At 36.2% G+C, this 14347-nt stretch overlaps 1 protein-coding gene across 1 annotated transcript in view; it reads left to right on the top strand.

The window, feature by feature from the left end:
* The window catches only part of LOC121314639 (serine/threonine-protein kinase Nek11-like), a 131565-nt gene that overhangs the window by 663 nt on the left and 116555 nt on the right, over positions 1 to 14347 (top strand). The window contains exons 2-5 of the mRNA XM_041248090.1: positions 729 to 814; positions 3899 to 4018; positions 11330 to 11423; positions 11601 to 11739. Coding sequence (XP_041104024.1) covers positions 732 to 814; positions 3899 to 4018; positions 11330 to 11423; positions 11601 to 11739 — 436 coding nt within the window. The 5' untranslated portion in view covers positions 729 to 731. The remainder of the gene's footprint in view (positions 1 to 728; positions 815 to 3898; positions 4019 to 11329; positions 11424 to 11600; positions 11740 to 14347) is intronic.

Raw genomic sequence — 14347 nt, 5'->3', positions numbered from 1 at the left:
CTCCAGCCTACTGTTTCATTGTCTATTTAAAAAAAAAAAAAAAAAAAAAGGTAATTAAAGTGATTTTGAAAAGGTGTGAGAAGTCAGCTAGGATATGTTTTTTTTTTTTTTTTATATTGTAATTCAGGATACACTATATTAATTTCATTTAAAAAAAGCCTCTTTAACCCACTAGTATGAAGATTATATTTTAATGAAAGTGATGCTTTCCTTATACAAAGTACAAAATAAAATAAAAAGGATAAATGTGTGCGAATATATCTGCCATTATCTGGCTTTGAGCTGATTTGAGCTTGTTCATAGACTCCTGCCTGGACTGAATAGCCTGTGAAATTCCATCATTCCGAAGTTCTTGTTCATTTTGTTATTTAGAACTTCTTTAAAATGAGGTACATTTGACCATAATTCAAATGTAATTATTGGGTTAATGAGCATTTTTTGGAAAACTTTGAGGAAAATAAAGACAATGTTATTTGTTTTAATCTTTAGTTATTATTTCCCTGGTCACAGAAATTCAGATCTGTGTTATCAACAAATGAGCTGACAAAATCAAATATTCTACTGGTGTCCTCTATCAGCTCTCAGTTCCATTCTATAAATCTGAGATTGAAAACCGTATGCTCAAGGGCATTAGAAAAAGCTTGTCCGTTTTCTGTTGTCTTCCTTTAATATGTGTAAGCAGGAATTGTGAATCCTCATATGTGACATTGACTGATATTGTGTTTCAGAATATGAAGTGTATGTTTTCAAGCATGACTCTGAAAAACAAGACAGTGGCCTGTCAGAAAGAAGCTTCTCAAATTAGCAGTGCTTTGTAAGTATGCCTCCTTATTGCCATGCTTTACACATGCAACAGGTTCACAAATGTAACTCAAGGTTACACTTCACTGTGAGTGTCTCATGTCAGTAATTGAAGGTTAACTAAACTGCATCACACATAGACCTCCATTTTATCATGGTAAGTGAAAATAAAATAACTATTGTAGGTTGCATAAATACACACAAAAAATGTAACATCAGATGGGAAGAGATTTATGTATAGGCAACGTTTTAGCCAAATCGATTGTTGTTCAACTTCTATTAACATTCCTGGCAGGTGCTTCTCATCCCATTATTTCCCATGCAGCTCTAGCTCCAGAGCACCCACTGACTCAGCCTCTGTGGTTAATTTATATAATATCATCATGACTATTTTAGTGTTGGACATGTTACTAAAAAAAAAAATTGCTTATCACTTGTTGTTCGTTTCTTCAGAAAAAAAATAATATAATGGCATTACTTGTTACTTAATAAAAAAAGTAGCATGTTATAGTACTTGTTACATATTACTCGTTATATTTCTCTTGTTTTGACCTTTGAGTTGTTGTAATTTTATTTTGTATTATAACAAACAAACAACTCTTAAAAATGTATTGGGGAGGCTCCCGAGTGGCGCATTCGGTAAAAGGCACCCTGCATAGAGTGCAGGATGACACCCTATAGCCTGGAGGTTGCTGGTTCAAGTCCAGGCTTTTCCACTGCCAACCATGGATGGGAGTTCCCTGGGGGTGGTGCACAATTGGCCAAGCACCACCCCAAGGGGGGGAGAGGGTTTAGGTCAGCCAGGGTGTCCTCACCTCACAACAACCAGTGACCACTGTTGACTGGCTGGACACCTGCAAGCCTGCCTGTAAGTTGCCCAGAGCTGTATAGTCCTCTGACTGCACCTCTGAGGTAGCTGCATGGCAGGCCAGCAGAGTGAAAAGAAACTGACAACACACATTTTGGAGGACACATGTGATTCATTTTTATCCCTCCTGAGTCAGCACAGGGGTGGCAGCAGTGAGCCAGGCTTACCAGATTGTGAAAAAAATAAGAAAAATAGTTTGCCAATTAAAATTTTTATATATATATATTATATCTATATATATCTATATCTAATATATATATATATATATTATACCATACATATGTATATATAGCAAATAGTAAATTGTAATCATTACAATACATGCGACTGTGCAGCAGTATATTTTATATATATATATCATATATATATATATATATATATATATATATATATATATATATATATATATATATATATATATTAGGAAGTGAAAATTAAAACGCAACTGCAGAATAGCAAACGTTAGTTGGGAAAAAACTGACATAATGTATATAAAACGTTGTGTTAGATTAATCATGTAATGTGATGAACAATACTTGAAGATAATATCCTTAAGGAATAGAAAGAAGACAAGCATTGAAATGACAAAAGAACTGACAGAAGGCACAGGTGTCTTCCATCCATCAACAGTCCAAAGCACCTTTGACCATTGTTCCATAGTCCAATTTTTGTGTTCTGGTGCATATTTTAGTAAAAAACCCCACTGTAGAGCACATTGTTAAACACTTTTTTCTGGCTGATTGAAAATGTTAAACGAATATAAAAACCTTGGCACTCAGCACTCAGGTGATCATATTCCTTTAGTACTCTATACAACTTACTAAGTGGAGTTTGAGTACATTTTCTCAGCTATCAATTTCAGAAGCATACATATTTTTAGTTTTTATGCAAATGCAATACTTTGTTTTTGAGAAGCACGTCATGCTAGCATACAAAATAGCACCACTACCTGAGTAGATACAGAAAAGTGTAAATCAACCAGAAAAATGACTTTATCTAGGAAAATAGAGCTACCACAATACACGTTTTCAACGTCTTCAATGCTCTTAATTTAGGCATATCATCATCATATATATAATCAGGTTCGTAGAAAAGTTCAGCTAATTTAGTTCTCTTCTCATGAATGTGTCCAGTGTCAAACCCTGGATCAGAATTTGTAAATATTTTAGATCTGACTTACAGTGATCCACTGCATTTCAATAGTAGTGTTGGGTATTACGTTTTGTGGCGTAGTGGTGGGCGGTCAAGGCTGGTCAACAGCAGAAATAGCACACCCAGACACAGAACTTAAGTTTAAAGCATCTTGGTGCACTTTAATCACAAAAAAAAAAAAAAAAATACAATGTTAAAACAATAGTTTTTCTTTAAACAAACTCTATCACAATTAAACAAAATGGCACCCAAGATGCAACTATTCGGGTGGAGGATGGAGGGACTCTCCTAGCACTCTCAGCCTTTCTCTCTCCATGTGCTCTTCACACACAAACATTTCAATTACTTTTACATAGGGTGTGGCCAGGGGTGATTAGACAAGCAGTCAAATCAATCACCACCTGGTCACATTCCACACTTTTCAATGATCTAATAAAATAATTAAACAATAGCATAATTAAACAGTTAATTAACATGTGGCTGTATAAAGGCAGCCACAAAACACACATTTTGAACTAGATATGTAAAATAAAAACAGAAAAGCATTGGTATTCCAGTACAGTAGCGTCTGCACTGTGCTGTGAAGCGATTCTGATATTATGAACGGAGAGGTGTATTATCCTTGTAGCACATGGTCCTGAGATAATTGGCCAGCTCCACTCAGCCTCGATTTGTCTGCCCTGTTCTGCTTCCTTTCATTGTCGCTACAGCATGAGGGCATTCATAGTACTGTAGGCCTCTACCCTATCACAGTATGGAGATAAACACTTACCTCTGCAGTTCAGTAATATGAGATGCAGGGGGAGTAAAATTGCCTCCGTTAAATGATACACAGATAAACAGATATTTACAGGATTAAATGTCTAAATTGTTTCTAAATAAAGCATATTTTAACACAGAATAAATTTTCAAGTGAGTAGCTTAGGCTGTCTCCCAGCGTTCATTGTGTGCAGTCTCTCGAGCCCTGCTGAGAATGTCCTGCCAGTTCGTACAAATGGATACAGATTGTTGTTTACTGCAGCACCTCTGAATTGTATTTAATTCAACAGTGCATTTTATTGCATATGTTCTTTTCAGGCAGAAAAAGGTCCACCTGCAAACTTTGCGTGAGCGGTCGGAGGTGCAGAAAATGACACCAAGGGAGCGCATGAGGCTGCGTAAATTACAGGATGCGGATGAGAAGGCCAGAAAACTAAAGTATGATTTAAATCCTGTTTATACTGTAAACATCTTTGTAACTGCACAAGTACCTTTACAAATCTAACAAGGATATTTTATTTTATTCAGGGAACAAAACTGGCATGGCAACCATAGCAACAAGTGATAAAGACTAAGGCTAGGGTAACTAATTGGAACTTTCCAGACGGCTGGAAAGTTTTTTGTTTTTGTTTTTGTTTTTGAAGCAACAAGATACTGATATATCTGTAAGTTTGTAAACACCCCAAAATCACAAAAAAGAGCAGTCTTTTGTTTTAATGAGAGTTTTGGTCAAAGAGAGAGAAGAGAGCACAAGACAATAACTGGAATACCACTTTTAATAATATCAAGCTAAAACACACCAATAATTCAGTAAACTTTAGAAAACCTAAAGATTGTTTAATGGACTGTGACAGGGCGGAAGCCCTGCACATGTAAATAGTACCATATAATGGGAAATATTGGCAGGGAATTTAATTTGGCTTTATTAAATCGCCAATATTTATTTCACCAATAAGAGTGTGGCAAGAGTGAGTTATCCCGGCATGACAGACTGGTATGCAACACAGGTTAAAGAAGCACTGGGCAAGGGAAAGAATGTGTCAAATGTCAAAGTGAATAGGGGACTATGAGAATGGCAGTGTGATGAAGACAATTTGCTTGAAAAATTTAAAAGCAGGCCAGACATTACATCAGTGGATTTAGAAAATCTGGAATTTATGATGCAATCAGGAACTCAGAGGCAGTGTAAACTGCGTCTGCTGCTGTGGTATCTTTACGACTGTTCTGTTTTATGTTAAGCAGTTTTGTGTTATTTTTTTACAAGGGGTTAATTAAGTACTGTAACAGCCAAAATAGTTTATTCCAGTCTAGTGAAAGTCTGTAACAAAAGCAAATTTGCTTTGGTTTGTTACCGTCGATGTCCCTAAACAACATGTTAAAATTAATTAGTTCTGCACAGTATAAAAATTAATTGATTTTGCCAGTGCTTGCTAGTGTATTAACTAGTTTTAAATTTAGGGCATTTTTGTTTTGGCTTTATTGTTAAAGTTTTCACATGTCAATACTGTCCTACAATTACTAAATGATATTGTGATAATTCCACTGTGTTATGTTAGTGAACCAGAGCTACGTTTTAAAACTGAGTTAGCAAATGCCTATCATTAAAGTGTAGTGCAGCTACTAATCCTTTCCAATTACTGGTATCTTAAAATTAGTTCTCCAAGTTGCTGCAGTGCATTTTCGATGCTATAACGAGTTACTGTAAATGAGATACTGTTTTAGAAGACAAGTGTCATTAAATAAACATGTATTTAAATGTTTTTGAAATTAAAAGTAGAAATGCAAAAATGTGATATTTTACTTTGTGAACGTGCTAAGTGAAAAAAGCCAATTCAAAAACCGTCAAAATCGACTAAGGAAGCAAATCTGCTGAATTTAATTTAATTAACTGAGATTTGTTTTCTAATATTTACTGACTCATATTTGCTCAGTTATCCTGCTTGCATATTTATATTTATTGCTGCTTTAAGAATACTACTATCCAAGGAGAAAGATACATTACAGACGGTTGGTGAATACGTTCGATATTTATACTGAAGCTGAGCTATCATCTGAATATTATTGATGGCTGAAGCTTAATGTATTGATTTACACATTTTTTATATTAATCTTATTTTCTACTTATGTATCTATTTTCTAATGTTCTTAACGTTGCTCAATTCTTATTCTCAACAATCTTGAATCTCATAATTCGGACATTTTAACACTGATTCTTCCTGCAGCTGTGTATATGTATATAATAAAGTCCTTAGATTAAGTAGCGAGGTTCCAAAAAAATATATACTTACATATCCCCACATGCTACAACTGTTTAAATACTGTACCTGTAATTTTTCTTTTCATTGTTAACATGCTGGCAACTTTTTACACGTATACCTTTAATGTCTGTTTCAAAGCTTTTTTTTCAAAATGGCCACTCTAGTGCACTGATAGTGTAAGGATTATTGCTCGAGGCCCATGTTTTTCGTAAATCCGAAATAACACGAAATATAACATGTAAAACGAAATACAAATATAAAAAGAATGAACACGAAAAATCTTTATAAAACAAACACAGAATGACGTTTTTTAAATGTGAGGTTTATACAGAAAATACTTTAAATAAATACTTGTAGTCGTAGTTGTCAGGGCTCAGCCATTACCGTAGACACAGTGTGAAGGAAAACAGACGCTGTGACTAGCACTTGCGCAAATGTATAATTTGAAGCAAGTTTGGGAATTAAAATTGTGATGGAAGTGACTGTGAAGAGAAGTGATGTTTGTTTCTGTGGCAAAGTGGTACGTGCAGGTGCAGTCTAGTAATCCAACAATGAAAAGACAGACAACAAAGTACAGGTGAAAATTAGTTCTGTTTATTTTATTCAAGGAGTGACCAAACAGAAAACAAATAGGAGGACTGGCAATACACAGTGATGTGGTTCTGTACAGGGACTTATGAAGGGTTGCAGTCCCGTAAATAATAACAAAGTCCAAACACACCAAACACAAACATGGTCACCTCTCCCGGTGAGTGCTGCAGTGCGGTTGGTGAAAGTACAATTTATTTTGTGAACAGTTAGTGTTCCGGTGTCTGGGATTTGTGCTGGCCGTGGGCGACAGCTCCAGATCGTGTTAGCCATCTAGTCTAACAAACAAGAAAAACAGTAGACTTCAGACAGATAGACAAAACAAACAAAAACACTCATGGTTAGTTTCAAAATTCTGGCCCTTTCAGTCATAGCGTAACCATCACAAGGAACAGATCACATCACTACGTCCCCTTTATATGCCATCAACCATGACCCCTTGGTTAACTAGCACACTCGCTACTCCAATCCGCAGATGCCACACTGTTAACTTTCCGGGTCAATGGTTTAGTGAACTGTAGCTCTGCCCTCTGTCTAGATGGCCGACTTTCGCTGAACACTGGGAATGAATTGCCGGGCCCACCAGTCCAGGGTACTGTGCTCCCTTTATACAGCGCCCTCACAGGTCGGGGGAGATCTAACACTATGAATCATTCAAGCATTTTAGAAACTGTTACAGTTTATAAAATGCCTAAACCGTGCATAACAATTAAACATCGCTGCAAAGGATTTGAGCATGAGGGGATGTATGCTAGTGGTGGGCAGTTTGGTCCTTTTTATTGACTCGATTAATTTGTTTCAATGTAGACCGAATCACTTGGTTACGAAGGTTTATTTGAACGGAAAAGAATGAATCGTTCACGAACTGCACATCACTAATGGGAAATAGCTAGCTGGAATCTATAGTTGGTTGTCTGGGTTCTTAAACATGAAATTAAATTTGGTTTGACAAGCAATATTACATTTTAGTAAGAATCCTGGAGAAAAAAAAAATGCCCTCAAACTAACGACTCTGTTTGATTTGACAGATACATCCATCCCTACCATACAACGCTGCTACGAGAAGTTAAATACTGCCAAAGCACAAATCCGCCCTTAATTATACTGATTTGCAACAAACCCATTCAAATTTAATTTCAGTCACCACGAGAATGGAAAAACGTAACAATCAGAGTAGTCACATGACATATCAGATTTAGAATTGACTTATTACAAATCCAACAAAAAATACAACTCAGTATTACTTTTCTCTCTCATGGCTCATACAGTTCAGTTTCATAACTCAATGAGCTGATAGACAACCTGGTTTTCTTGTTACAACGAATCAGCCGGACTCAAGCATTTCTTAACCATTTCATGAGTTTTGATAGACTGGTAACTCGACCTGTGTGTCACGCAAAGAACTGATTCTGACAGGACTCTGATCCAATTCCCATGCTTCACTGTAATGAATCGTTCAAAAAAGAACAAATTGTTCACAAACTGCACATCATTAATGTATGCAGCTGACGGTGACAAAATAATGATGTGCAGATTTTGCAGAGATGCCAACTTCTGAAAGTGGAAAATAGTAACACCTGACCAGTAAAAAAAAAAAATTACCTGGTGAGCGCAGCGTGGCGCTTTTTTTTTTTTTTTTTCATGATCAGGTGCTGCTAACACCTTCAAACTTTCTTTGCTGATGGCAGACAGTGGAAGGTTTTTTCCATGATCAGGTACTTTTCTACAGTTTAGCTAACAGTCCTTAAAATAAGCATATTTATTACAGCATGTAAAATGTAATTTTTCATATTGTCAGAACAGAATTGTCAGATAAATGAATAAATAAAAATAACTACATAGAAAATAGTTTTGTTTTTTTTAAAAAACAGGAAAATGACAATCATTCAAATAATACTTATTATTTAGTAATTTGGTTAAGGCTTACATTTCAAAAATACACAATGTACTAATAAATTCAGCCAAACAGTTAGTCAACATACATAAAAGTTAAATTTTTGTTGAATCATTAAAAATGAAAATAATGATTTAAAAAATCGATTAATTGCTATGGTAGTATTTTCAAGAATGACTGATTCTAATTAATTAAAAGGGTAGCCTACCTTGTATTTACATGCTTGATGATTCCTCCGGTTTCAGTGTCACAGACCTGCTGTAACTGTTTTATTAGCTCTGCTGTGTGCATGCGTGTAATATTTGCCACGATCAAAAGAAATTCCTAACCTCCGGAAAAAAGTTGTTGATGCCTGGAAAGGGTTACAAAGTCATTTCTATGGCTCTGGGGCTCCAGCAAACCACAGTCATAGCCATATTGTCCAAATGGAGAAAGTTTGGGACATAATCTTCCCAGGAGTGGTTGTCCTGCCAAAATCTCTCCAAGAGCAAGGCGTAGAATCGTCCAGCAAGTCACAAAGAACCCTAGAACAATATTCAGGGATCTGCAGACCTCTCTCGTCTGTGCTATGGTCAGTGTTAATGACTCCACCATCAGAAAGACACTGGGCAAAAATGGGATTCATGGCAGAATAGCAAGGCAGAAAGCACTGCTCACTAGGAAGAACATGAATGCTCGTCTCAAGTTTGCCAAAAAGCACCTGGATGATTCTCAAGAGTTCTGGAACAATGTTCTATGGACAGATGTGTCAAAACTTTTTGGCCAACATGGGCCCCGTTATGTCTGGCGAAAACGAAACATTGCATTCCACAGTAAGAACCTCATACCAACGGTCAAACATGGTGGTGGTTGTGTCATGATTTGAGGATGCTTTGCTGCATCAGGACCTGGATGACTTGCCATCATTGAAGGAACCATGAATTCTGCTCTGTGTTAGAGAATTCTATAGGAGAATGTTAGGCCATCCGCCTGAGCTGAAGATGAAGAATAGCTGGGTCATACAGCAAGGCAATGATCCTAAACACACAAGCAAGTCTACATCAGAATGGTTGAAGAACAAGAAATTTAAAGTTTTGGAATGGTCTAGTCAAAGTCCAGACCTAAACCCCATTGAGATGTTGTGGCAGGACCTGAAACAAGCAGTTTATGCTAGAAAACTCACAAATGTCACTGAGTTGAAGCAGTTCTGCATGAAGGAGTGGGCCAAAATTCTTCTATGGCGCTGTGAGAGACTGATCAATAACTACAGGAATTGTTTGGTTGCAGTTATTGCTGCTAAAGGTGGCGTAACCAGTTATTGAGTCTAAGGGAGCAATTATTTTTTCACACAGGAGCATTGGGTGTTGCAGAACTTTCTTTAATGAAATAAATATTAAAATGTTGTGTTATTTGTTCATTCAGGGTCCCTTTTATCTAATATTATATAATATTAATATTCTATAATACAAATAAATCCTAAAGATAGCGCACAATACATACATAGGGTTGGGGCTCCCCTTCACATAGCCCAATACCGCAATTTTTACAATATTCTTAAGAAATAAAAATAAATGATTTCATGATTATTATTTGTATTTCATACAAAAAAATATCCCCTTAACAAAACTGTACAGCTCTGCTGTGTGCATGCGTGTAATATTTGCCAAGCACATAGTGCTGTGCAGTGATTGTCATGTGACTATATGCAATCTAGGCGGGAAAATAAAAAACCACACACTCTAAAAATGCTACAAATGTGTCTGCAACAGATCATGTATTGAAGTATCCAGCAGGACTTTTACACAGTGATGGAGGTAAGCTCTTCTGTATGTCCTGCAATGTTACTGTAGATCACTACCAAGAATCGGCTGTTTACAGACATCAAGTATTCACTGAAAGAGAAAGACGGAAATCCAGAGCATTACTGTGGCTGCTTTACTTGCAAAGAAACAAAAAAGTGTTCCAAAAGTCCACTGAAAACTGTGAAGCACGAAACACATAAAATTTTGACCTGACAGAGGCGTTTGTTTGAGCAAATATCCCTCTTGAAAAATTGAACAACCAAAAGTTATGCAAATTCAAAGTGTAGCAAATGGTGGAGTGATTCCTTCATCAGCCCAGCTGAGACATGAGTACTTTTAAAGTTGCTGAGTATCAGAAGCAGGAGATTATGGAATTGGTAAAACAGTCTGATTGGTTGTCATTGGTCACACACATGAGTTGACTGATGCCCAAGATCAATGTGAGTTACACATTGTATTTGTTTTGCAAGACCTAAATGGTGAACATGCATCTGACTTGCTAAAACTGAAAGCTGTCCTTGCAGATACACTTTACTTACAGGGTGTTTGTTAATTACAAGCCGCATCACAAGCAATTGTAAAGTGCTTGAATAACTTTGATGTTGATTTTGATGATGTCAGTGCATTTATCTCTATATTAGATGTTTAAAAAATAATGTTTTTTTATTGTGTACACATAATTTATAAAATAGTTCCATGCAGATACAGCAAAATACGATACTTTACCCGTGACACTGCTGTGAATTTTAAAGAAAATTTCGATGATTTTCACAGGGCCTTAACACTATTTTTCAGAACCCTGCTACTTACTCTTTAAAGTGATGAAAAGGCTATTTTAATCCCATTTAGTGCCATGTTAACCCTATTATATCCATTGGACATATGAAATTGCACATTCACCTATTACTTTCAATAGACTGCTCATGTTAATCTATTGTAAGCATTCACTGTATGATATTTTTACCAATATTAAGGCTCTACAGTATATACTTACTCTATCCATTGTATGTGATAAGTCATGCTATCAAGATTGGTCTTGATTGCAGTTTAGATAGACAGTGAGTTTAACAAATATGTGATGACATGTTTCCATTGGTTACTATTGTGATGTCATAGTCAACATTGTTCCATCCTGAACAGATACTATATATCTACTGTACATGTACAAATTTAACAAATGTAAAAATACTTTGTCTTGACTAGCTAACAATATTCATCTGCATAACAGGCAACTTGCAGAAGAAAAATATCAGGAAAACTACAGACGGATGCAGGAATTGAGGTCTCGCAATTTTCAACAAATAAGCGTGGATGTTCTAAATGTAAGTGTTGTTGTTAATTTTAGCTCATTGATATTTCATCTTGTATTAAATAGTGTATAAATATTGATATAGACATGTCAGGAATGTGATTGCTTTTGCATGAACTAATTCAAATCGAAATAGCAACAGTACATTTTAGCCAATTGTAATTTATATTTTTCTGTTTCTGTGTTATAGATATGTAAGGAACAGACTGTGAAGCAGGTCCATCAGACTCAGCCTGTCACTGCCCAGGACTATAGATCACTGGGCCACCCTAACCCTTCAGAGAAGGTGCAAACCGACCGGCTGTGCATGTCAGAACTACTGGATCATGGTAGGAATAAGATCTTACTTTTGCAACAGAGCTCACATGTTCACATATTGTCTTAATGGGGAAAATCTTTACAGGATGACACACTATTTATTTTCATCACTTAAAAATAAATACAGCAAATGTTTACCTTAGTGACAGACTGCATTTAGGAACCTGGCAGCCAGTTTAGTTTGCTTCCAGTAAATGATTGAACGCACTGCATAGAACTGTATGCTTTCTTTAAAATGTCTTCAAAATAGAAGACACCAGCTGCATCAAAGATTGGAAATATTTCTGTTAAAGATCTCTCTGTTCAGTACAAGAAGGGGACATATTTCACATTTATTTTTGTTTTTATTTTGTATGATAATTCAGTGCTGGTGTAAACATTGTTTTCTATAATTTAGAATTTGCTGTTTTGCAGGTAAACGTTTCAATATTTAGGAACATTGTATAATAATGAGACCAAAATGATCAATTTCGAGTATGACAACAACATTTTTTCTTCTTAAAAAACAGTTTAATTGTGAAACATCTTGACACACGTTCAGTGTTTCTTAAAATATAATACTCATTAACTTCACTTGCAAACATAGATTATAGGTATTTGGACCATCACCGTGTCTACATTTGTTAAAGAGAGAGGCAAAAATGAGTAGAACAAGGGTTTTCTTTATTTGTGCTCCAAAGCAATGAGGCTTTCTGCAAAGCTAACAAGATTTCATATGTTCATTTTTTAAAGTAGTGTTGATAATATGTTTGTTAAAAGTAAGAATGGGATCAAGCCATAAGTCAAGGTAAAGCATGCCCTTCCAGTCTTAACTTGCAATTCATAATTCTAGGAGGCTTGAAACAACATTAAGTTAGTTTTTGTAACATCTAAGAACTGTTTATTGTACAGAAATAACTGTTGCACAAATGAAAACATTCTTTGCAGGTCTGTGTTGAGCTGATTAAACTATTGTTGGCATTATACAATACTGTGTTATCAGCATATAGTTGACTGTTGGACTCTTTAGAGACATGGGGCAAGTCATTGACAAAAATCGAAAACAGTAAAGGTCCCAAAGCAGAACCCCGGGGTACTCCCATCATAAGCGATTTCCAATCAGTCTGGTCAGTATTGTCCAAATAATTAGAACCGGGTCAAGGCTGAGGGACCAAATCCAAAACTCCTGAGTTTTGCTAGCAAGAGACTGTGGCCTACTAGACCAAATGCATTACTAAGATCTTATCCATGCTGTTAGCAAAACCACTTTTTTTCAACAATGGTGTACTAGTAATAGTAGAAAGGTTTGCCTAAAAGCCAGGTCATTTATCAGTCATAAGATTATTAGTTATCTCAGCGTGAACAATTTTGTAAAGATCTTTGAAAGTGCTGGATCATAATGTCCCGCATCCATAGGATTGTTAGCTTTCTATATTGGAGCAAGACTAGACTTTTTCCAAGTTGTTGATATTGAACCTATAGAAAAAGTTCAGTTAAAAATGTAAGCAATTGGTTTAGCTATACAGTCTGCACTAGCCCCTCACAAGTCGACCACTGGCTTGCAGTGGTGATGTCAGACCCGGAAGAACACAGACTCCAAAATAATGTCTGGCAGGTGAAAACTGAGCTGTGGCGCTCAGTATATTTATTAAATGATAAAACAAACAAAAGATTTAAATAAAACACACAACATTGAAAATAAAGGGTGCATTGGCCAAACAAACAGACAGACAAAATGGACATAGACGAACCCAACAAACAAGTACTGTGCTGGCACTTCCAGCACGCTGTAGCAATTGTTATTATTTTAAATTAGCTGTCCTCTCTCTCTCTCACCTGTTTTCCACTTCACGAACACACAACCCCGAGTGAGTTCTTTGTGCATCTATATATACAATTGTGCTGGGATTCAATTACCAATTAATTATTCACTTGAATCCTAGCACGTGAACTAATCTGTGTACTCCCATGCTTACATATCAATACCCTCTTAAATATGCATGTGGCGTGAGTTGTGCATCCTCGTGTCTAAATACAAATTACACTTTATAACACTCGTGCTCATAACCCATATTTATCGCCTCTGTATTTTATACATAAACACCAACATTACCACACTACATACAACATAAAACACTAATAAACACAAAGGGACGGGACACTAATAAACACAAAGGGACCCCCCCCCCTCCCCCCCCCCCCCCGGGACACTCTGCCACCCCCCCCCCCCCCCCCCCCTTTTATCACATTTATGTCCCTTAAATGGCACACACAATTCTGAAACTCCTCTTCTGACTGTCCAACTTGGTGTGGCTCATTACAATTAACAGGCAACTATCTACACAGGTTAATAAAATAATCATTAAAATAATCAGTAACCATGTTGGGTTCATTAATAACAGCTCTATCTCTAACAACTTGTGTAAATACCTTTTTAAGGTAAGACTTAATATTTCATCAATACCCTTCCAAATTGTCCCACTGTTCTTTACTGTATATTAGCTTTCCAATATTTGAATTAATGTGCAGCTTTGCTTTTCCTCAATGCATGTGTAAATTGATTATGTAACATCTGGTATAACTGGAAAATTGACAACATTTATATTTTTGCCTACCTGTTTGAGACATTAAGCCAGTCAT

The sequence above is a fragment of the Polyodon spathula genome, chromosome 4 (genome assembly GCF_017654505.1).
Source record: "Polyodon spathula isolate WHYD16114869_AA chromosome 4, ASM1765450v1, whole genome shotgun sequence".
NCBI lineage: Eukaryota > Metazoa > Chordata > Actinopteri > Acipenseriformes > Polyodontidae > Polyodon > Polyodon spathula.
The sequence above is the reverse complement of the archived record's forward strand: the minus strand, read 5'-3'. Positions and strand labels throughout refer to the sequence as shown.